This window comes from Anguilla anguilla, chromosome 17 (genome assembly GCF_013347855.1).
Source record: "Anguilla anguilla isolate fAngAng1 chromosome 17, fAngAng1.pri, whole genome shotgun sequence".
Lineage (NCBI taxonomy): Eukaryota > Metazoa > Chordata > Actinopteri > Anguilliformes > Anguillidae > Anguilla > Anguilla anguilla.
Window position 1 is genome coordinate 29246527 of NC_049217.1, and position 24564 is coordinate 29271090.

The 24564-nt window shown below is 48.0% G+C and overlaps 2 protein-coding genes across 2 annotated transcripts; both read left to right on the plus strand.

Moving 5' to 3' along the window:
• The first annotated feature begins 1648 nt into the window (after nucleotides 1–1648).
• mfsd6l (major facilitator superfamily domain containing 6-like) lies at nucleotides 1649–6574 on the plus strand. Its single transcript, XM_035397360.1, has 2 exons — nucleotides 1649–1852; nucleotides 2691–6574. Exon 2 carries the CDS (start codon nucleotides 2743–2745, stop codon nucleotides 4654–4656), a length of 1914 nt encoding a protein of 637 aa, XP_035253251.1. The 5' UTR covers nucleotides 1649–1852; nucleotides 2691–2742; the 3' UTR covers nucleotides 4657–6574.
• Nucleotides 6575–7649: 1075 nt separating this feature from the next.
• On the plus strand, nucleotides 7650–24143 carry zgc:171844 (uncharacterized protein LOC100151763 homolog). Its single transcript, XM_035397305.1, has 6 exons — nucleotides 7650–8187; nucleotides 15948–16071; nucleotides 17628–17701; nucleotides 20047–20161; nucleotides 20885–20955; nucleotides 22214–24143. The coding sequence occupies exons 1-6, from the start codon at nucleotides 8109–8111 to the stop codon at nucleotides 22330–22332; spliced, it is 582 nt and encodes a 193-aa protein (XP_035253196.1). The 5' UTR covers nucleotides 7650–8108; the 3' UTR covers nucleotides 22333–24143.
• Nucleotides 24144–24564: the final 421 nt, after the last annotated feature.

The window sequence follows — 24564 nt, forward strand, 5'->3', positions numbered from 1 at the left end:
AGAACGCTCCCCACACATTAGCTAAGGTGGAGAGGGAGAGAACTTTTTTTTTAGCCTATTAAATCAGGGGATGATTAGGCGGTAAGTTTAGGCTGACAGTACTGCGTAGTTTTCCAGGGAACAGTATAGGCACCCTTTAAGCCAGCTTCAGTTACCCTAAATGCAAGCGTGGGAAATACATCACTTCTACCGCTCTTATTTTCATATATTTTAACATCCTGTTATTTACTATATTCTATTAACCATGTATCTGTATCTGCTCCTCTGTTTGGCCCTCTTTCATGCTGCTCCTATTTTCATGTTAATTTATTCATATACTTTGTTTTAATGTGTCCCTTAAGCTGTCGTCTACATCTCGTATTATTTTATTTCTTTTTATGTGTGTAAAGCACTTTGTAACTTTGTTTTTGAAAAGTGCTATACAAATAAAGTTTATTATTATTATTATTATTATTATTATTATTATTATTATTGAATTTAGATTTAGACTGCCTTAGCACGATTAGCTAAATAAATGTGTACGCCAATGCTGTGACCACTTGCAGATTGGCATCCTCCCGGTTTCTCCAGGGTGATGTTTAGTAAATCATGCCTGATTATGTAGCCCCGTTACGGGAGCGTGGTCGAGTGTCCTTGTCCCGGCCTCGTTGTGTGAGGGATTGCGTGAACCTGGCCAATCAGGCCCCTGCATTATACCTGCACCAGCAGCACAAAAAGTGAATTCACCAGTTGTGTTTTCGAACCACTGCCTGGCCTGTCTGCAAACAAGATTCTAAGTCTTTCAAACAACCCAAAGTATTGCCTTAGAACATAATATATAATGACAAATAGGCATTCAGGCCGGCTAGATCTGAATCTAATCTAACAATACTGCAACCCTGCCATTATGCTAACTGATTTCGCTACAAGTATGTCAGTTACAGGTCATGATCACCACTGCACACCTTAGACATAGAAAATACAATTTTAAAAGGAGTAGTCAGCTGTTTTCAATGTTCGAAACACACGCAAACCATTCACGACGCTATTGGTGATTAAATCAAAATTGATTTTTTAGAAAGTTATGCACCATCTACAGGCTGTTCTTGGTAGGCTACCTAATATTTCTGAAATGGTTGCGCTGTTCAGAATTCTGAATAGGAAAACATTTTGGGGTTTGAAATATGTTGCTTAAGTCATCTGATTTTCTTTAAAAATAGCAAATATATCACGAATGCTTGTTTTAAAACAAGACTAAAAAGGATAGCACGGACATTCATTTTACGTGCTATAGTATCCCGCAAAAATGAGCACTAATAGCATAAACAATTAAGGACGCTAGACTAGTCCTGTTTTTAAACGATTCTTCCAAAATGTTTGCATTTATCGATACCGACATTCTTCCCCGATGATTTTACAAACATCGGTTCGGTATCATACGGACTAGTTATTTTTTGGTCACACGACTTGTAGCCTATTACACAGACGGATTTATCATTACCATAACCAACGATTAAAATAATCTGGTTTGGCAACAGGCGTGCCGAGAGCGCTGTTCCTTGTACCCAACGCGTGACGCGGACCGTGCGGGTTTTATCTGACTCTGGCACAGGACAGTGCTGTGGATTCCAGGTATTGAGTTCTCACCTGTTGCTCGTGCAGTGGTCATCCGTGCACGCGGAGGGCGCTGCAGGCAAGAGAAACGGTCACCAGCACTTGCAGTTGCGCGTCAGCAGGACAAATGTACTTGTTACGGCGAGTGCTTAGTCGAACAGAAAAAGTTTTTTAAAGGTTACAAAAAGTGTCATCTTAAAATAACTGTTTTTCCGAAACGAATGAAAATATTTATAGTTGTTTGATCGCATGTGAGAAGGTAAGCGAATTATTTGATTTGTAATTTGTGTTATGCGTGACGTGGCTATATTGAGACGGATAGCGCAGGTGGAAGCAGGTGCACAGGTACATACATATATACATACATACATACAGACAGGGGAGAATTTGTATGCCTCACCGTGAAGAAAGTTATTTATCAATTTTAACAGGTCAGTTGTAGTTGTGAGAAACATGATCGTGGAACTAAAGATTTGGGAATATTTCTCTTTATGCGTCTGTTTAAAGTGTTTATTCGTTTTTATTTTACTGTCGTTCCACAGGGCGTTTATTGGTGACTCCGTTGATTGCAAATCATCACGGTTGACACCGAGTATATTATCCAGTGTTTTTCACAGTACAGGGTATCCTATGCCTTACCTAGACTAGAGCCCCGACAGAGATGCAGACTATTTGCATATTTCTGATGTGAGCACAGGTTTAAAAAAAAAAAAAGAAGTGGTGCAACCTGGTGGAATCTTTTCTCTAGCAAGCTTTGTTTGATGATAATGACTCGGTTTTTGTCAGCAGTGTCAGGCAGAACACTATAATTCCATCATTGCATTTCAGGGGACGCACTTTAAGATGATTATCCAGAATCTAAATGACTAAAATGGGTTTGGGGCCACCGGCTCTTGGACTTGTGTGTTGTGTTAAAATTCTTATCACCTACTGTCAGCTGTCAAAGAGCTGGCAAAAGCCCTTGGGGTTTGTGTGCCCATGACATACCCTCCGGTTAAGGAGGCACTCGGAATCAGAAAACATGTTCTTCCTGCTTAATCTGGAAAAACCAGGTCCCTGACGTGAAGGTTTTGTTTGTTTTTGTTTTGTTTTTTAAGCGTTGTTTCTGAGCGGCGAGGCGGAGAGCAGAGAAGGACGATCTCCGGGGCCATGAGGAGGAGCGACGGTCAGTGGGACGTCCGGGCGGCGTCCGCCCACGCCGGCCTCTTCCACTTCCTGTGGTCCTGCGGCCGGGCCTGCCTGCTGCCCTTCCTCACGCTGTACCTGCGCCGCCTGGGCCTCACCGCCGCCATGGTGGGCATCGCCATGGCGACCAGGTGGCTGATCGCGCTGGCCTGGGGCCCCGCCGCGTCGCTCCTGGCCGCGCGGTACGACCGGCGGCGGGCGGTGGTGCTGGGCTCGCTGCTCTGCTCGGCGGCCGTGGCGCCCCTCCTCCTGCTCCTCCCCCCCGCCGACGCCAACGCCGCCGCCGCTGCCGCCGAGGCCGCTGGCCGCGGCTGCAACGCCACCCGGCTCTGGGGGGGCGACGCCACCGGCACCGACCTGGACCCTGGTCGCCCGGGTAACTTCACGCACCCCCCCACCGCGGGCTCCCCACCGGCGACGATGTCGCGGCCGGTGTCGCTCGGCCCGGGTGGCTCGTCCGCGACGGCGAGCGAAGCCGGGGCGAGGAGCGGGTCTAACCGGTCTGAGGACAGTCGCCGGGTTTCGGAGGGACCCCGAAAACCCGCGTCCAGCTCTGGGGAGCATAAAGTCGCCTTTTCAGGCAGGAACGGCTTCTACTCTCCTGTACCCGAGAGGAGGGTGAGATCGGCGGGGAGGGGGTCCAAACAGGGCCTGGAGGCAGAGAAGGAGAAGGAGAAGGAGGAGGAGGAGGAGGAGGAGGAGGAGGAGGAAGCTCGGTCCGAGTTCCTGGGCAGCCTGAAGGTGATGGACGCTCAGCACCAGCTCTTCTTCCTGGTCCTGATGGGCGTGGCCCTGTGGGAGGGCGTGGCTGCCCCGCTGGAGCGGACGGTGGACGACGGGCTCTACGAGTACCTGGACTTCGTCGACGCCGCCGACCGCCACGGCTCGGCCCGGCTGTGGGGGCTCCTGGGGGCGTCGGGCGGGACCTTCGGGGCGGGGCTTCTGGTGGCGGGGCTGGGCTGCACGACGGCGGGCCGCCTGCCCAGCGGCTCCGCCCACTTCTTCGCCTACGCCCTGCTGACCGCCCTGGCCGTCCCCGCGGCGACCTTCCTTCCCGCCGTGACCCCGGGCAGCCGGAAGCGGGCGCCGGCGGGGCGGGCCCTGAAGGCCCTGCGGCAGGTCCGGCGGGACCCCGCCGCCGCGCTCTGCGCCACCACGGCCTTCCTGGCGGGCGCAGCGTCCTCCGCCGTCGCCGACTTCCTCCTGTGGCAGATGCAGGACCAGGGGAGCGGCGAGCTGCAGATGGGCGTGGCCCTGGGCGCGGCCCTCCTCTCGCAGGTGCTCTTCCTGGCCCTGGTGGCCCCGCGGGCGGCCCGCTTCCTGAGCCACGGGGCGGCGGCGGCGGCGGGGGCGGCGGCGCTGGGCCTGCAGTGCCTGTACTACTCCTTCCTGTGGTCGCCCTGGGCCGCGCTGCCCGCCCAGGCCCTGAGCTGCCTGAGCGCCGGCGCCCTCTGGTGGGCGGTGGAGGCGCAGTGCGAGGGCGCGGCTACGCCGGGCACGGAGCGATGGGCGCGGGCGGTGGCGCGCGAGCTGGCCGGCGGCCTCGGGGCGGCGCTGGGCAGCCTGGCCGCCGGGTTCACGGTGGACCGCTTCGGCGCGGCGGTGCTGTTTCGCGGCGCGGCCGCCGTCCTGCTGCTGTGGGGGCTCGCCTTGCCCGTGGTGCTCTCCCGGCTGCCGCGGCAACGGCGGATCAACTACTCCCGCCTGCTGGCGGCCGACGGCGAGGCCGGCGAGCAGAGCGAGAGCGGGTCGGACCCGGAGCCGGAGGGGGACTGGCTCGTCAGGGCCATGCAGGACGACAGGAGCGCCAACAACAACAACACCGCCGCCGCCGGCGACCGACACTGGGGGAAGAACGAGAAGAGGAAGCCCGTCTGAGGAAGAGGAGGGACAGGGTGCTTCATCAGTTAGATGTTCGGTGGAAAGTGGAAAAGGAAAAGAAGGATAATTTATTTCACATTAATTCCTGTGCAAAAAAAAATGGTGAAATCCTACAAAACTGAACACCACACCACGCCTTTTGACAACTAGCTTTCCACTGAGTGGAACAGCTACCGAATGCCAGATTTTGAGGTGTGCGTGATGCTGGGGCAGGGGGCCAAAACGTCTCTCTTTTTTTTTTTAGGCTGCCCCTGTCCCATCCACTGTACTGCTAATTCCACCATCTGTGTAACTCTTTAATTCTTTAAGGGCCAGTATGTATGCGTGTTGTTTCTTCCTGCAAATTTACCCAAACTTAATTGGGTAACGAGCAGGACACACTAAAGCCAGTAGGTTACAGCTCAGAAAATGTTTTGTATAGGGGACACAAGAACAGTCTTCAGCTGCTATTCATGAGCTCATAAATAAGTTCTGCCTGAATATCAAGTCGTGTGAATGATTGGACTGAGGAAATGATTGAGAATGGGTGTTGAAAATGAAATCAGGTAATGGGCTTGCTGCTAAGCACAAGCGATAAGGCTGGACCAATAAGACAAGATTTTTCCTCTTTTGAACTTACAGTACAGGAACTTGAACTGTTTTTGGCCCCAGTGTACAAAAAAAGTATTCACCCTCCTCCCGTCGAACTCGGTCTGACTGGTGTGTGACGCGGCGTCTGAGGCATGTCGATAAACTGCTATTTGCGTGACCTATCGCTCTCATTTGCATACGCGGTCACGGACGGAGAGGAATGTGCCAATGGCAGTGCGGTCTGGATGCGTGACATCACTGCGATCAGACCGCTCGCCCGGTGGCACCGGTGCTGGAGGCGACCGGGAACCAATCAGACTGCATGACTTGTTTCCTGTTGGTAGATAAACGATGTCAGTAATGCTTAACTGTGCATGTTCATTTGTGGGGTGGGGTGGGGTGGAGGGGATTACACAGCACACGGAAGGCTGTGCAAGGCTGCCATGACAAGTTTCTTAAGACGCTTGTGTGTGTGTGTCTTTGGGAATGGGGAGATGCCATTTAAGTTTATACCGCGTGTTTCTCAGAAGGTGTCACTGACTGGAAGAGCAAGCCCAGTGTATAGAACGTTGTGTAACATTCCACTGAATCCTGCCTCACCGTCGTTAGGCTATTAGAGTTAATCTCACAGTGCCGCTGGCAACAGAGACCTTACGAAGTGGCGCTGCGCGCCGTACATTTTACCCAAACTCGCCATTCCGGTTTGTTTGCATCGCTGTTGTTCTGAGAGGATTTCCAAGTAACCAGTCGGAGGGGTTTTCAAAGCCTCTCTGGTGTGTGCTTCTGTTTCTTTTTTGTGCTTGTAACTAAGACCGGATAGTGTACAATCTGGCCACCATGTTCAAAGCGGGGGCACAAGAGCTGACAGGGATGTTAAGTCTTTAGTGGTGTGTTACTGCATTTTGCATTCAAGGTAAATGTTGCCTGTGAATTACTTAATCACTGTGATGTATGTCTGTCACTGTGTGTGATGTATGACAGATAAAGGTTATCTGTCGGGTTCATATTGCCACATTGAAATATGTGGCTGGGTATGCATCTTTTTACAATTTAAGTCAAACCACAAGTCACAAAATTAATGTCACTTCCTCAAATTAATTTGCAAGAAGGGGAAGTTATTTTACCAGAACCTTATTTTATCACACAAATCTTCTGGCTTATCTGGAGAGCGCAGACGGAAATTAAACGAGTCATGCAGTAATGCGTTGCCCAACATGATTTTTGAAAAAGCAAAGGTCAGTGAGTTTACAGCAGTCTCTGTCACGAAAAGTGTGTATGGTAAACATTGAGCTTTATCTGTAGTGCAATAAATAACCTGGCTTTGCTGTCATGAGGCATTATTGGATTGAATATGCACTGTATGTACATATCCATTCTTTGCCTTTAGCGAGAGTTTTCACACATCTTACCACACCTGTAAATGGACTGCATTTATATTGCACTTTTATCCAAAGCGCTTTACAATTGATGCCTCTCATTCGCCAGAGCAGTTAGGTGTCTTGCTCAAGGACACTTCGACACGCCCAGGGCGGGGTTTGAACCGGCAACCCTCCGACTGCCAGACAATCGGTCTTACCTCCTGAGCCATGTCACCCCACCTGAGTGTGTTTCTGATTTAATTAATTGGTCTCTGTTCCCGGTCTTTGTTCTTAGTGAAAAATAAATGCTGTTCCCTGTGATAAAAGGGGCTTGTGAGGTAAAAGGTAAATTCCCCTGAACTGCTGTTGGTTTTCATGGAGGTTCAAAAAAAAACTGTGCATTCACTAGTTTTTCGGTTCAGCCTTGGTGAATGTTTTACTGAAAAATGTGGTGAGTGACGTTAAATGTTTAAAAGCGAAGAAAAGGGTGCCAAGATGCGAGAAAGCCGTCGATCTAAACCCCTTTTATTGGTCCCTTCTCACGTTCCATGTCCCATTCTTGGCCTGAGTCCCCATTGAGATTCCCAAACGCGGAGGGGGCGTGCCCATTAACCAATGGCGACAAGTGTCCAGCCTGTTTAGAACCTTCAAGGTTTGGAGGGACTGTTTACTACAGGGTATGGCTCTCATTGTCAGCCAGGAAAGAACGCATTACCACTCCGATCTTCTGGTTCTCCGTTGAGTTCAGAAGTCTGAGTTAGTATAGCGAGATATTTTTTTATCGGGTCATTTACTGTCACTAGGCTACTTGGAACTAAGTGTTATAGAGCTCGTCGCCTGGTGTTCCACGATTCCAGCTTCGGTGTGTTAATATCGATTCTGCAACATTGGACCTCTTATGCGAATACGATAGACTACTCGCCTTTCGTCAGGCATTGATTTAATGTGGCAATAATTTATTTCACTCTTTTCTTCAAAACATGTTCGCGTTTGTTTAAACGCTTTGCGTAGGCTATACTGCACATACACGTGGCTTTTCATCAGAAGGGTCATCATAACGATACGTTTAATTATGAGTGTAGCGTTTTATATTTGAATTTTTTAAAAATGCTGTATTCACGAGCGTGAAAACAGAACGACGCATCTTGTCAAAATGGCTCAATCCAGATGCAGGAAATATGGTTTCTGAAACGCAGTCTTCCTTAAGTAGTGTTCTGCCGTTGCATTGTGCTGATTACAATGCCGCGTCCTTCTCGCTAGGTGGCGCCGTCCGACAACACGAGATTAAGTCGCCTATTTCGTTTCTCTGTGTCGAAACCCTCAACTGCCCATCCCACACACCCATAGCAACCGCTGAACTGATGCGAGCGCGTGCAGCTTCTCCGAATTCCCCGCGATGAATTCCGCGCTATGTTCTGCCTGTTTCTGTAAGCAACGTGCAACTTAACCCAGGCCTGGACAAAAGCTCACCCTTTTTGTAATTTTCCGAACCGTTTACAGCAGCTGGAGTGGCGTGAAGAAATGGAGAAAGAGAGAATATTGTCCAAGCAATATGGGTCTCTCGAATGCTCACAACGGGATGCGGACGCAGCCAAAACAGGTATGCTACCTATAGACCTGACTAAATCTTAAATTCCTGCACCATGTTATTGTTTTAGTTTGGGTCTTCCCATTGAAAGCGACATTAGGCAGTTCAAGGCAGCTCATGCAGATTCATTTAGTGTTGTTTTACGTGCAGTATTGTGGGTATTAAACAGCCTACTTGTTTCACCTGCGAGTCTTTGTTGAAACAGTTATTTTTATTTATATATTTATTCATAAAGACCGTGCGTGCGCCGGCCATGAGCATTCTTTGAAATGCGCTACGACATAATAATTAGAAATACTAATAACCATAGGCATGCCACAGCCTATAACCAATCGCAAGGCACGAGTTTAACTTAGTGCGATTTGTTTACGCTTTGCGAGCGGACAACTGTTTCTTTCTTTTTTTTCCCCTTTTGTAGTTTTGTTGACCGTTTTTGTTTTTCCACAGCAGGCAATTCAGATCAGGTCAATTCTTTACTGCAACCGTGGGTACGTGGTGTGCTTTCAGGGGAAAGTCAAAGGCAGCGGCAAATAAGACGGACTTTGAAATGAACGACTGTGTACTTCGATGAGAATGGCGGAGCAAATGTAAAGACCTGAATTATGTTTTTTTTTTCTTCTCCGGTATCGAACTCGGTGGCTAGGAAGCAATCCAATATAAATAAACAGGCGGTCTCCCTTACTGCGACTTAAATTTAGAATGATCAACTCGGAGAACGATTCATTCGCTCCGCTGTATGCGCACGTGGAAACGGAAAGGCAGGGAATTATAGCATGTTGGGATTGCTCACTGGGATGCATCTGGCTGGGATTCGCAGCATTCGATTAATACGTTTTCAAAATTATGAGCATAAATGCATTCCCCCCTTGACAGGTTTGTCTTTTATTTGTTTTTATGTACAACGTTGGGTCTAAATAATCTTGGATGGGAAGGGCCAATATAAATTTTTATATTGATGAAATGTCACTCATGAATACATGTCACATTTCACTTTGAACTATAGCACACATACGTGGCCATAATGTACTTTCTATATGCAGTAATCTTGTTTTCTAATACATTAGGCATTTAAACCTCCACTGCGTGAAATGAAGCTAACGCGGAGAACGGAGGTGATAGAATGGAAATGGGGAGAAGCCGATTAGTTCAGTTCAGCTTCATTACAGTCCCAGGGGGGCAACTGGTTTACAACGGAAAACAGAGTAATCATTAAAACACCGCACGCATAGGCTATAACAACAACTGAATAAAAATTAACAAAAAAATGAACAAAGAAGGACATTCAAATCGAGATAAATTCCGACATACATACGCTACCCGTCTTTTTTTAGTAAGCAATTTTAAAAAGTAATTTTTAAAGTAATTTGTTGGCTATAGGAATGAATGAGCGTTTGTATTGGCGTGTCTTATCTTGATCAATCGATACCGGGTAGGCTACCAGTAGGGAAGAGCGGGAAATCGGAGTGTAGGGGATGAGCACAGTCTGAAATAACGGTCGTACGCAAATGCTGTCTATCACATAACTGAGACAAAGACACCTGCTCCACGCCCCTATTATCTTGCTGGCTTGTTCGACAATATGGTTCAGCAGCATTTCTACGTTTAATATTCAAGTTATAAAATAAGTGCAAAAACATAAAACAGAGTCGATGTTATGTTATGAAACATTTTCATCAAGGTTTTGTCAATATGAAAAAAACCTGAGCTTCCTCAAACAAACAAATCATAGCATATTTCTGGCCCTTTTTACGCCCAGATCAATCTAATGGCAGTTTGTTATCAATAGTGCTGAGTTACTACCAGCGACCCTGGGTTCTTCCTCCCCCCCCCCCCCCCCCCCCCCCCCGGCTGGTTCTTGGAACTTTACTGCAGCTGATTCACGGCAGCATCTCGTTATCGCGAACCATGGTTTTGCACTCGTTTATTTTCCGATCCTTTCTTAGTTCTTATGCAGCGGTTTGTGTAATTGAACACAGCCCTGCTTTTTTTGTCCGAGAGGCCTGCTTGCTCTGTATTGATTCAGTTGGTGTTGGTTTTTAAATAGCCCCCCCCCCCCCCCCCTCCCTCCCTCCCTCCCTCCCTCCCAGGCTCTTCAGTAAAGCAGGTCCAGGTCTCTCCTCCATTGTTGTGGATGAGTCATAGCCTCCTATAATTACCCATAGGTTTCATATAGAGTCTGCAGGGCACGGGGGATGACAGGTGCACTGCATTGCTGTGCAGCGCAGCCTCTGTGCTAGAGGTTTGGGGGGGGGGGGTGGTGGTGGATGTGCAGCATTTTCTTTGACTTCCCTTTATGAGTCATGTACACTTTTTATACTTCGCCCACCCACCCCCCACCTCCAGCCCTGGAAACAGTTAATAAAAACAGTGCCAATATGTCAAATTTAAGCAAATTCTGAGGTCATTTTTTATGTGAGATGCTTTGAGGTCTGATGAAAGCATTGCACTTTAAGTTCATACAATGTATCGCTCAATGCCAGTATTTATTTTATTGGTGCTGATTTAATAAGGCAATGACTGGGTTTTATAATGATGATATTCATGATTACATTACTATTTTCTGTGGGTGAGGTCATGCTTTTCAAGGCTGCCAGCCTTACGAAGGCCCCTATTAGTCACAGAAAAATGGATTTCCTTTTATCCCTCAACGCCGAGAGTATTAAAAACCTGTCAGGATCATTTGTGATGCGTGGTTTCAAGATGTCAGAACTCGCATTTGGATGCTGTGGGAGAGAGAGAGGAGGGATCTGGGGGGTGGGCAGATTCTATGGATATGGACAAGAGCCAGGGAGTTCCGGGGGGTGGGGGGGGTGGGGGGGGTTCCATTGTCACGAAAGTGTTCCGGGTTCCAAGATGGTTCCATTGTCACAAAAGTGTTCCGGGTTCCAAGATTCCGATTCAACGTTCTTAATTCCGGGTTTTCATGTCCTTCGATGGGAAGGGCCTGCCCTGAAAGATTAGTACCACCATCTCGGTTCCTGGACGGTTGGTGAGGGTTCAGCTGCTTCAGACCCACAGACGCCTGATATTTCAGACCGCGTCGGCGTTCGACCAGAACGGAGAGAGCTCGGGCGACGAGCACTCCTTATGAGTTTCAAATCCTCGGACGTGCCCGCAAAAAAACAGCTGCTCTCATTTTTTGTCTTGTGCCCTTTTGTGAAATACCGAAAGGTCACACATTCGCCAGGTATGGGGCACCTGCTGTTGCTAAGAGGCTGTTAAACAGTACTGAGCAGCAGGTGGTCTCTCTGTGGCTGGCTTTGGTGCTTTCATCCCGTATATGGATGTGTCTGGATTACATTTCTACACGTATTTGTCGATAAATGTTACATTTCACTCAGTGCTCTCAGATTTAAAAAACCAAGTACGCAATACTATTGAGTGTATATACTGGTATGTACTCCAATATAGCAGGCACCTGAAGGCACTGGAGGCACATCAGCAGAAATGCCTGAGAAAAATCCTTAAGATCGGCTGGGAGGACAGACGCACCAACAATAGCGTCCTGGAGGAGGCCAACATCCCCACCATCACTGCCACCATCGCCCAACACCAGCTCAGATGGGCTGGCCATGTTATCCGTATGCCTGACTCGCGCCTGCCGAAACAAGTCCTATACTCCCAGCTCCTTGTAGGACGACTTGCCCCAGGAGGTCAAAAGAAAAGGTACAAGGATAACATCAAAGCAAACATCAAAAAGTGCCACATAGACCTTAACACCTGGGAGGACACAGCAACCAACAGGGAGACCTGGAGAAATATAGTCTGTAAAGGAGCTGCACTCTATGACAACGACCTCCGCTGTGCTGCACAAGACAAGCGCAGACTCAGAAAGGAGAGAGCTTCCACCAAAAAGGTCCCAACTACACGCGCAACAACTACCACTCACCCCTGTCCACACTGCACCAAAATATGTGGTTCCAGGATCGGCCTCTTTGCTCACCTGAAGACCCACAAGGACCCTGAAGGAGGACAGTCATATTCGACCCCGAGTGATCGCCGATGATGATGATGATGATGATGATGACTCCAATATACTGGAGATTAAAACGTGCAAATCGCCAGAAACAAATTCTGAGGTAAAATTTGAATTCAAACTGTCAAAACTGTTTAAAAAAAAAAGAAAAAAAACTGTAACTGTATCTTCCTTGGCCTCTGACAAGAGTCACCCTGCCTTGACAGATCTGAGCTCAACAGACAGAAAATAGAATGAGAGAGAACTCTCTGGGAGTTAAGAGGTCTTCTTGCCATAATTGATTTGGCTGCTTCCCGGAATAATGTGCTGTGCTCTGTGCTGTGCTGTGTAGCATGAAGAGTAGTTATTTCCCCCTGTGAATAATGTTCTGTGCTCTGTGCTGTGCTGTGTAGCATGAAGAGTAGTTATTTCCCCCTGTGAATAATGTGCTGTGCTCTGTGCTGTGCTGTGTAGCATGAAGAGTAGTTATTCCCCCCTGTGAATAATGTTCTGTGCTCTGTGCTCTGTGCTGTGTAGCATGAAGAGTAGTTATTCCCCCCTGTGAATAATGTTCTGTGCTCTGTGCTCTGTGCTGTGTAGCATGAAGAGTAGTTATTTCCCCCTGTGAATAATGTTCTGTGCTCTGTGCTGTGCTGTGTAGCATGAAGAGTAGTTATTTCTCCCTGTGAATAATGTGCTGTGCTCTGTGCTGTGCTGTGTAGCATGAAGAGTAGTTATTTCCCCCTGTGAATAATGTGCTGTGCTCTGTGCTGTGCTGTGTAGCATGAAGAGTAGTTATTTCCCCCTGTGAATAATGTTCTGTGCTCTGTGCTGTGCTGTGTAGCATGAAGAGTAGTTATTTCCCCCTGTGAATAATGTGCTGTGCTCTGTGCTGTGCTGTGTAGCATGAAGAGTAGTTATTTCCCCCTGTGAATAATGTTCTGTGCTCTGTGCTGTGCTGTGTAGCATGAAGAGTAGTTGTTTCCCCCTGTGAATAATGTGCTGTGCTCTGTGCTGTACTGTGTAGCATGAAGAGTAGTTATTTCCCCCTGTGAATAATGTTCTGTGCTGTGTGCTGTGCTGTGTAGCATGAAGAGTAGTTATTTCCCCCTGTGAATAATGTTCTGTGCTCTGTGCTGTGTAGCATGAAGAGTAGTTATTTCCCCCTGTGAATAATGTGCTGTGCTCTGTGCTGTGCTGTATAGCAGGGATCATCAACTCTGGCCCTCTAATCCAAATCCAGCCCTGGTTTTCTTTTCTCCTGGGTAATTAGTGCTACTGATTGTCCAGACTGTCTTCACACCTGACTCCCAGGCAAAGGGAGGGTGGAAAACCAGCAGTTCTCGGCCCTCGAGGACCGTGAGTCGCTGATCCCTGCTGCATAGCATGAAGAGTAGTTATTTCTCCCTGTGATGGAGGCTGGCTCTCCATTGGCCCTGGGGGGTCAGGGTCCACATGAGCAGAACCCACTTAGGCTGGAGGCCTGGGGGGGCTCACCTAATCGGCTTACTGTTCCATTCAGCCTGGCTGTGAGGAAAGCTATAATCTCATTAAAAATGATTTCATTCAAGACCTTTTTTTTAAAAAAGAAAAAAATTATATTCCAGGTTCTTGGGTTTCTTTGACAGCATATAACCCGTAAAGTTCTTTCTGTGAAGGTAGGTTAACCCTTATGCAGGGCTTCTGTGAAGGAAGCTAAACCGAAATTAAAGTGTGCCTGTTTGGAGAGAAACTTCCTTCGCCCGTTAGAAGCTGGCTGCAGTTGTGCCATTTCCATCAGGCGGCGTCCCGCCGAGCCTCGGTTTGCCACGTGAGGGTTGCGGGGAGACACATTAAGCATGAATTTATTTATAAATCTCTGGATTAATAAAGGCGCTACAGGCTGAGCCGCCTGCGCAGATAAATCCCGACCGTGCGGGTCTGGGGCTTTCGTCTCAGTTGGCATTCTTGTAAATCCACCGCCGATGTTTTTCTGTTTGTGGTACGTGTGTGCGTTTGCGTGTTTTATTCAAGTGCTTTTAAAAAAAAAAATACAGCAGAGAAATAAAAGCTGCCTGAAACGTCGACAGATTTATCTCACTCTCAGAATCTTTTATGTACCTCTGTCTCTGACCACACCCCACAGGCAGCTAGTGGCACATAGCATTCAAGCAAGCCTCAAAGTTCAGAACCCGATGGAGATATATAATATACAGCTAATTTTATTTTTTTAAATTTTCGTAAAAGTGCGATTTTTTGAAGTTATTCTTTTGAAAAAATACCTGCAAAACCTTTCAGCACTTGCAAAACTAGGAACACAACCAGCGATTGGTGCAAAACATAATACCATAACCAATCATTCACAATTCACTTGGGGCACAAAACAATGCAAGAAAAATGATTCCGACTGAAAACCCAGACCCTTAAAAACAGCGCGTTCCAAGGAATCTAGACATTCGGCCCTTCTCCAGGATGCCGACAGTTTCTCTGCTTAATTATCAGTGTCTTAACTTAGCATTACCAGCTTGGCATTCTGTACTAAGCAGAATCAAGCAAATTGGATTATTTGCTATTAGTAATCTGGTAATTATTAGTAAATTATTAGTCATTTTAATGTTTTAAATGGGCTAACCCCCCACCCCCACCACACTCTGACAGATGGAGATTTAAATTTCAAATAAAAATATCAGCAAGCTCTCATTAGCCAATGGGAAATAATAAAATCGTTTTTTGCTTGGCGGTTACCTTATTCTTCTGCTTATTCTATACACTATAATCCCGTTCACAGTATCCACAGTGAATGTTGTATTGAAAATGTTGACTAAAATTTAAAATAGAAAAATGGGGGGAAAGAGGTGTAACAATTCCATATTCAAATTTCTTTCACTGATTTTTTTTTACTGGTACAATGGCAGCAGTAAACGCACACCACACAATTTCGCTTTTTTATGGGAGAAAGAACGGACTAGTAACCCTCTTTATGGAGCGAGTCTGAAGTCAGGGATTTGAAAGAATGCTGAGACACTGTCACTTGCACCCAGGTGGTAATGATTTTCTGTCAAATGTCGTGTACTGAGACACTGAGGCATGACACGGTTATATTGAACTGACCCCCGAGAATGACGGTTAATGAAGAGCCTCCAACCATGAGATGGTGAATAAAGACCTTCTTGGATATTCGTCAGATGGGTCAGATTGGAATGTTTCAGCTTCAACGATGATGGAACGCACAACGCAAGAACATGGAGCTGAGCTTCTGGAGGGTCTAACGAACGTATGACTCCACCACACTGGAGAATTGGAATTTAGCAGGGGGGTGGAAAAAAATCACATTTTATTTATTTGGCGTTTTTCACGAAACTTTTGTCACAATACACTTCACAATATACCCTGACCTAAAACGCCTACAAACGTGCGGTGCCAAGGAAGAATCCCCCATGTGGGCATGATGTAACATAACATAACATAATGATGAGTACAGGCTATTCAGCCCAACAATGCTCGCCATTTTCCTGACTAAATTAGTGCCTTGATTACGGACAGACTAGGTAGTATCTAACACCGTATCAAGCCTGGTCTTGAAAATCCCCAGAGTTTCTGCCACTGCTGTGTGACCTAGCAGGCTATTCCACACACTGACTACTCTCTAACTCTTCCTAATGTCTGTATGGAATTTACCATTACTAGGTTCACAGTGACTGACACTTTGGTCTGTGTTGGCACACCAGATTAATGGCAATGTAGCTGCACTGTGTCTGTGTTACCGGTGTGCATAGGGCGCATGTTCTCTGCAGCAGTGTCCACTAACCCTGCCTGCGCCTCCTCTTCCTCCGCGCAGAGGAAGATGACGTCGTGTCCATGGCAGACTCTACCATCACCGTCGACGACATCGAGGGGGAGCTCTTCAAGATCGAGCGGCTACGGGACGTCCTGGTGCGGAGGGAGTCGGAGCTGAGATACATGTGAGAGCGCCTGGCCCGCCGCTGAGCGTTTTCCCCCTGCGGCCCTGTTTTTTTTGAGTAGCGTGAAAGTAGGGGGCGGAGCTATTGCATGCTGCCTCAATCACTGTAGCCTTCGCCTTCCAGCCTGTGGGCAAATGAAATGACAAGAGATGGGGAGAGAGATGACGCAACTTCAGAGTATTTCGATTGAGCCTACAAAAACAAGAACTGAGATTGCCTTCCACTTTTAGAGCAGCGGCAAGGCCTAATCAGTCGAGTGCCGATTTCGCCGCCAAATGGATTCCCCCTGCTCTATAGCCTATGGAGACTCCCCACAAAACTGGGCTGGTTGCTGTGCATCAGGCTACCTAATCGTATGCCTTACGTCTGATTGGCTACACAATCCCTTACATTCCCCTTCGATTCCCTCAGGTTGTTCCTCCACGTAGGAATTACATTTTTAGCTGGTTCTGGGTATTCATTCATTCTTCTTGCCGGAGCAATGATTCAAAAAATTTTACTCGCCGAGAACAGTCAACGTTCTTGACTTTCTGACAGCGCGCCTTCATGTGGAGTTTTTTTTTAATTTTTTATTGGAGAACTGCAACCTGCTGCCTAGAAATGTCAAAGTGTTCCTCTTCAGTGGCTGCCTACAGTGGAGGGTTTCTTTCTTCAAATTACATGGGTCACGGCGTCCCAGTCCAGCCCCATGGGCCATCAGACACCCAGCAAATGGATGTACACCCCCCCCCCCCCGCCCCTCCACCCCCCCCCCCCCCCCCTCCACACCCCCCCCCCCCTTTTTAAATGACCCCGTCCATTACGCAGGATCTCAGTTTGGCGCATCAGAAAAGATCCTTTTCTCTCCCCTTTTCTCCACTGCCAGGAATCTCCAGTTTCAGCCTTTCTGGAGCTAGCCATGCGTGAGGCACTGCTGCAGAGCACGCACTCCTCCCGTGCGTTCTGTGTGCTAGCCATTGTGCACCTCACAACAGGCCAGGGCTGTACAGACGAGCTAGCGCCGATCGTAAAAAGAAAAGAATCTCGCTCGCTGACGACTACTGCTAGCCTGTGGGCTTCCGTTGCGTCATTGTGAGGAACTGATGCAGGGGTAACCCGTAGAGCCCTGACCGATTTGAACCCACCCCTGCAGTGGTTGTGTGAGGCCAACTATGCCCTGCTGTTGTGGTGTCCCCATTGTAGTGACAGTGTAGTATAGCGGCAGCGTAGTATAATGGGTAAGGAACTGGGCTTGTAACCTAAAGGTCAGCGTCCAACCCAGGTTCGATTCCCGGGTTGGATACTGCCATTGTGCCCTTGAGCACTTAACCTGCATTGCTTCAGTACACATCCAGCTGTATAAATGGATGCAATGTAAAAATGCTATGTAAAGAAAGTTGTGTTAGTCGCTCTGGATAAGAGCGTCTGCTAAAATGGCTGTAATATAATGTAATGTTAGTGGGCTAATGACATAACCGTGGCAGGAAAGGCTGCGACGGCAAGGCCACCCATGATCAGTGCCTTTAATGACCCAGCCAGGGGTAATTAACTCCACGCTTTTCATGATCCTTCCGCAGGATGGATGACATTCAGCTGTGCAAGGAAATAACGCGGCTGAAACAGGAACTCCAGAAACTGGTGTCCATCCCAGGTACCGTCCACGTTTCGCGGTGTTTGTGTGATTATTTTGTATCTGTTAGTTTTTCTTAACCTTCATCAAGATTATTGCGCACAAAAAAATGTTGGTTTTAATAATAATAATAATAATAATAATAATAATAATAATACATTTATTTTATATAGAACTTTTCATGGTCTCAAAGACGTTTTAACTCTGGATATTCTTTGTTTTTATTGAGTATCGTTGATGTCCATCTGGTCTGATTTTTCTGTGTGTAGGGAGCTGCCCTCTTGGGCAGGGCTCTGTTTGAAAAGAGACTTTGTAGAGTGAGACTGCCTGGTTAAATAAAGGTTAGAACCCATTTTTTTTTTTTAAGCAAACGAAAACTCAGATGACATACGGGGAAACCGCTGAGGGAAACTTCTTCACGCGCTCTCGCTGTGTTCTTCACGCCTGAGTGTCGTTCGAAAGTGCCGCGTCCTCGAGGGTTTGTTGCTCTTTGCGTTTTTTTGAAACTGAAGGAAGGTTCTGTGTCAGCCGAGCGCTTCCTTGCGTTCGCGGCGATGCAAAAAGCGCTCGAGCGTTTTCTCTGCGCCGCTGAGAAAGAAGACCGCGGCGGGAATTAAACATTTAGGCACTTAACCGTCTGTGAGATTTAATCAGCCACGCTGTGAGCGTCAGAAAGGTCACCCGGTAGGAGGACGTATGGATGTTATACTGAAAACAGGGCGTGGGGGTGGTGGGGGGGGGGGGGGGCGGCTAACGCCCAGCTGAGGCGGGTGGGTGTTGATGCAGTGAGGAGCCCCCCCCCCCCCCCCCCCAGACCCTGTGCTAATGGCGGACGTATGCGGCAAACCCCACGGGGTGAGGTGTAAACGTTGCCCAGCGATGAAGGGATTCAGCTGGCTGTAAATGGCAACAGCGACCCCTATGGTCATTTTGAGTATGTGCGGTGAGGTGTGAACGTGGCCCAGCTGTAAAGGGATTAAGTTGGCTGTATAAATGGCAACAGCGACCCCTATGGTCATTTTGAGTATGTGCAGTGAAGCGTTTGCATCGCTCAGTGTTGGAGGGATTCAGTCAGCAGCGTAAATGGCAACAGCGACCCCCTGTGGTCATTTTGAGTATGTGCGGTGAGGTGTGAACGTGGCCCAGCTGTAAAGGGATTAAGTTGGCTGTATAAATGGCAACAGCGACCCCTATGGTCATTTTGAGTATGTGCGATCGTCCTGCGTCCAACTGCACTGCACTCTCGCTCAATAACCACTCAGTAACTCAGCTGCTGGATTGCTGGGTTTGAAATAGCAGTGACTGACTGCGGGTGTTTTGGAGGACATAGCTGCTAGTCCTCCCAAATTTTTCAGAGGTAGGGTGACCGAATGGATTTCAGGAAGAGAGGACAAGTCGGGTGGGCGTTATGAACATAATACTAGACTATTTGTTTTTATGCGGCCTTTGGAATGAGCAAATCTGAACCCGACATTTTAGGAATTTAGAAATCCCGCCTGGAAGGATATGTTCAGTCCCAAATCGAAATGAAAGCGAAATGAACGGCACTCACTGGAATACTATCGCTTTATTGCATCCATAAATAAATATACTTTTTGGCACATTCAGCACACTGAGGCAGGCTTAGGTTGAAACGTTTGCGCACGTCGAGCCTTCTTTCAGGGATGCAACAACACAACAGTTTATAATATTCTAGTGCGTGCTGTCAGTTTCTCCCTTTCATTTATAGTTTGTGGGATTCAGCACCCTACTGTCAGTTAATACGCTTGAGTGAGCACGTTTACTTTTAGTTGATTTTCCAGTCCCAAATAGAAGAAATGTGTGGGCAAAAGATGTGTGTTCAGCCTATTCAGGGAAATTTGTTGTCATGGGGATTGCTAGAGCTAGTTAATAATCATAGATTTCAGGTACACTTAAATTTGAGCAGTCCAAATTTAAGGAAATTTTTTATTTATTTATTTATTTTTTTTAAGTGTAAAGGATTTTAAACAGTCAATTTTGAGGAATGGAATGATGGGATCTTTTTCACGATAACTAGGCAGTTTTTATGCGAGTTAAAATTTTCTATGAAAGAAACACAATGCGATCGACCCCGTCGAAAAAAACATCTCAAAGCATTATTTTCATCTGGCTATCAAAACCGCAGACATCTGGCGCTGTTTTATCTCGCGCGATGGCAGTCGCTTTCATGGTTCGTTAAATGACAAAAAGAGAAAAGAGCAGGCAAGATGAAGACACAGGGGGAGAACGGGAGGGTGCAGGGCTTCCATTTTCTTTAGAAATGTGGCTTTGTGTCATCTCTCTCTTTGAAGTATCAATTCAGATGTTCTCTCGCTCCCCCCCCCCTCCCCCCTCCCCAAATGCAGACAAGGACAAATCAAACGAGGACAGACAGAAGGAGGACGAGCTGCTCCAGCAGATCCACAAGCTGGTGGAGACCAGGGACTTCCTCGTGGACGACGTGGAGTTCGAGCGGCTGAGGTGACGTGGCCGACGCCGTTCGTCGGTTTGTGATGATTTTCGGGGGCGGGGGGGGGGGATAAATGTCGAAAAAATTTAATTTTTCCAGTCCCTGTTTATGTGGTCAGGCAAGTTGTCGGCATAGCAGAGCTTCTGAAGAGGCTTGTCTTCATATAAACTGGGCATTGGGGATTTGTCTAACACGCCGAAGCACTCACGCTCAAAGCTCTCTCCCTGTGTTTACCTCACAGTCCCCAGCTAGAACCGCATAACTGAAGCTCAGGAAATCCACCATCTCTCCCTCCATTTTGTTTTCTCACAGAACCGAATCGGGTGCGTTTTTTTTTTTTTTTTTTTTTTGAGTGCGAGTTTAGAAATACAGGGAGGACACGGTGAGTGGGTCAGACCCAATGCCCCATTTCTGGGTTTTGACATATAAATGACCTTCTGCGCGCTAAGGCCTGGCTTCTGAGACAGGAGAAGCTGGCATACAGTATGGAGTATAGCAGAGAGGAGAGCGGTTACACAAGAGGCTTTGTTGAAAAAACAGTATGGCCTCGCTTGTATGTGTATGTTTGTGTGTGTGTGTGTGCGCGTGTATGTGCGTGTGCATGTTTTTATGGGGGATATGAAAAAAAAGAACAGAAACAGTCACTTTCCATGGTAACCGCAGTGGATGTATTCTCTGTGGCTGCAGTAGTCAGTCTGTTCACCGTATTTACTGTTGCAAATATTCTCTAACAGGGAAAGAGAAGAAGACAAAGAGATGGCTGAATTTCTGCACTCAAAACTTCCCAAGCGCATGAAGAAAAAGAGTAGGTGTCTATTCCTACATGATATACTGGGGTATGCAACGCACAATGTACATATAATAAATACACAATATATATTGCAGTATACACTGTAAGACTAGCCTTTTAATCCGTACATTTTAGTTTTACTTTGTAGTGCTCGCACATATGATGGTGATTACGATGATGATGTTGTTGACGATGATGAGGATGATAAAGGTGTTCTAAGCCTGTTGTTTGCCTCTTCGTCCCTGCCCAGTGATACCCATAAAGGACCTAGTTGTTAGATGGCACATAAATAACATTCTAAGCAAATGAGACACCAAGGCAATCTAGAATATAATTTTGTAATTCCCAATGAGTCATTGCTGCTACCATGTCTGTGAGTGGGACTGGCGCTGTCAGTGGTTCTGAGGATGCTGATTGGCCAGTGCCCCACATTCAGGACCAGACGTCTGTGTCCTTGTGCACTCTTCCCAGCATCACAAGGCAATACATTTTTTTTGCCGCTTGTCCTTCATTTTATCAATACCAGTGTCCATGTGCAAACACGTCCACAATGTATAACACTTATATACCGTGCGTGCGTTTGTGCGTGCATGCCTGCGTGTGTGCATATGTGCGTTTGTGCATGTGCATAAATATATTCCCACATACAATATGTATTAGTGCTCCTTGCTGTACCCTTTGCTGTCAATTCAGGCAGGCAAGCATGTGCTCTCCTCTAAAGCATGTGATTTGGCTGCGGCTTCTTATCACGCCGCTGCGCTCACACAGACATGAGGCAGAGGAAGACACTGCAAGCAGCTCAACAGGCAGACTTGCAGTCACTTGCAGGCAATGGTGGTGGCAGATGCCCTTATCCCACTGAGCTGAAGCCTCCCATCCCTAGGCAATGCCAGAGCCAATGGTGCACGGATCTGCTGGGTTGGTGGCCAGATTCAAAATCTAGATCATGGGGCCAGTTTGTGCACTGGAATGGTGCTTTAACAGGATGACCCACCCAGCAGCCCATTGGTTGCTAATTTTGAGGCAGCAACCGATATCAGCTCAACCCTAAGGCTCTGTAGGACTGGACTGCCCTTACTTTTTCGCATTCACACTGGGTATTGTATATTATTCTGGTAAAGTGAAAAGCCCTTAAGTACTCTCAAGTCACTTCTTCTTTTTTTTTGTTGCTGTGGAGAGGATCCTGAAGTGGCAGCTTGTTCACTCTTGCTGTGTTCAGAGTTGTTTCAGCTGGAGATCGCGTCTCTGTTAAGCGTTTCTGCCATCGTTCCAGGTGCCGGTCAGCGCAGGAAGGTGACCTCCAGAGCGCAGCAGACGTCCTCTCCATTTGTGGCCAAGACCGGCCTCACCCTCCTGAAGGAGTGCTGCGGATTCACCTGCTCCGTCATGTAGGGCGCCACCTGGTGGCGGCCACCAGCGTACACAGGAAGACCAAAACAAAACCAAAAAACAAAAAAAAACTGAGGTGTTTGTCGGAGGAGTATAAAAAACGAGTGGAGGGCGGATGTAACGTGGGACCCAGGGTGCGGGTGGACTGTAGCACATATGGTGGCCAGGGGAGGGCAATGTGGAGGGGTAGGGGGCAGAACATGAACATTTTGTCTGTTTCAAGGCCTGTCTCAGGTGTGTGGGCCTGTAATTGTGTGTCCGTCCCCCATCTGTTTATTATTTGGGAAAATCACAGCCCGCAGGCGCACTGTCAGGTGGCCATCCATCCATCCATTCTGCACATCTTCCCAGTGCTCCTCGTAGGCCTGCTGTCGAGCAGGCGCCCGTCATCACCGCACCGTCAGCTCCCTGCCAAAACTACATTTCCCATGGGGCCGCACGCAGCTGAACCGTCGCTAGACTAAACGCGTCTCTGACTTAGAGGCTTGTCAGCCGGCGCTGGGAGAGCCAGAAAATGAATCTGGCAATCTGTGCGTTCAGGTGCGTCTTCTGCAGTCCACCACAGCGCCCCCTGGCTGCAGGAGACGGAACAATAGCCCAGCATTCCAACCTGCGCCAAAAAACATATTAAACGGCACCATGGCTGATTCTCTCACAAAAAGAAAAGCCAGTGGACGATCAGTGATGGTGCTAAGGGAGATCAGCATATGGGGCAAGAGATGAGATATTGGTCAGAGGACGAGGGCTAAGGTGAACAAGGAGGAGGGGAAAACATTTTATCACTGTATTTTCATTAGAGAAGGAGGGATAAATGGATAAAGTCTGCCAGATATAGTTTTCATCACTCCAAATCCCCAAAGGGATTCTCGAGGCTTGGCTCCAGCACCCTTGAATGAGTGGTTCTTCGCTTGGTTGTCAGTTGCTTATGCCTGCTCATTAGCTCGTTTAAAGAAGGTTGGTAGGGTTATTGGGTGTAGAGGTCTCACAGCGCACATGGGCACTTCACTTCACACTTCACAGACCTCTGTCATCTGAGTAAGAACAAGAGCCCTGGATCTTCATCTGTGATTGATCGGGGGGGCCAAGAACAGTGGCAGTCAGTGGCTTTCATTGACACGTTGGGGGGAAAAAACCGGCTCCTTGGACTTTATGTGGCTTCAGTGTGACTTTGAGTTACACCAACAGCATCGTCTGTGGTCTGTGGTGTTTGTGCCGGAGGGAGGCCATGATTAAAGTTGACGGTGTCTGAGTTTTGGGTCTGGTGATTTTACCCTGTGAAGGCTGCTGGTCAGGGAAGACTTGTCCCTCTGGCTCTTCTACCTTCTTCACTTTCTCCGCCTCTCTCATTTTTCAAATCCAACGTGTCCGTCTTTGTTCCCTGTTCGGTTTGACCAATTCACCATCCATCTTTAGCCGCATCTAGGCCTCACTGTGCTGCAGCAGCTATGCTTCGCCATTGTGCAGAAGCAGCACTGTGCGTGCTTCCATTTGCTTCATGAGTCTCTGGCCCTGCTTCTCCACTGGCTTTTCATTTTTTTGTAGGCCACGTTTGTTTCACAGTTGAATTTTGCGACGAGCGTCGACTCGCAAAGTTCAACGAGTAAGACGATTTATGCGCCGTCCATAAATTCTGAAATACCGTAAGGAGCAATTTCATTACTGACTGCTTATTGTTTTTTTAATGTATTTTCACAAAATTACTAGATGCTCCATGGAGATGGCATTTCAAGCAGTGTTTAAAAAAAAAAAAAAAAAATCTTATTAAAAACTCTTTCTCTTCCACCTCTTCTTTTCTTTCTCACATTTACTTTTCCGTACGAAAATAGCTGCTGTGGGCTGCTGGGTAGGGTAGCACGCTCTGTAAAAAATAGCACTTGCGGTGCATGAGGAAGCGCCGCGGTCTCGGATGGAATCCAGCCAGTGCCAGTGCCAGTGCCGACTGTGGCTGGCAGCCCCGCCCGACAGGGGCAGTGCCCACTGTGGCTGGCAGCCCCGCCCGGCAGGGGGCAGTGCCCACTGTGGCTGGCAGCCCCGCCCGGCAGGGGCAGTGCCCACTGTGGCTGGCAGCCCCGCCCGGCAGGGGGCAGTGCCCACTGTGGCTGGCAGCCCCACCCGGCAGGGGCAGTGCCCACTGTGGCTGGCAGCCCCGCCCGGCAGGGGCAGTGCCCACTGTGGCTGGCAGCCCCGCCCGGCAGGGGCAGTGCCCACTGTGGCTGGCAGCCCCGCCCTGCAGGG

Coding starts and splice junctions, on each gene's coding strand:
- mfsd6l (XM_035397360.1), top strand. CDS start 2,743: ATGAGGAGGAGCGACGGTCAGTGGGACGTCCGGGCGGCGTCCGCCCAC.
- zgc:171844 (XM_035397305.1), top strand. CDS start 8,109: ATGGAGAAAGAGAGAATATTGTCCAAGCAATATGGGTCTCTCGAATGC. Junction 16,072..17,627: donor GAGTCGGAGCTGAGATACAT/GTGAGAGCGCCT, acceptor ATCCTTCCGCAG/GATGGATGACATTCAGCTGT. Junction 20,162..20,884: donor GTGGAGTTCGAGCGGCTGAG/GTGACGTGGCCG, acceptor ATTCTCTAACAG/GGAAAGAGAAGAAGACAAAG.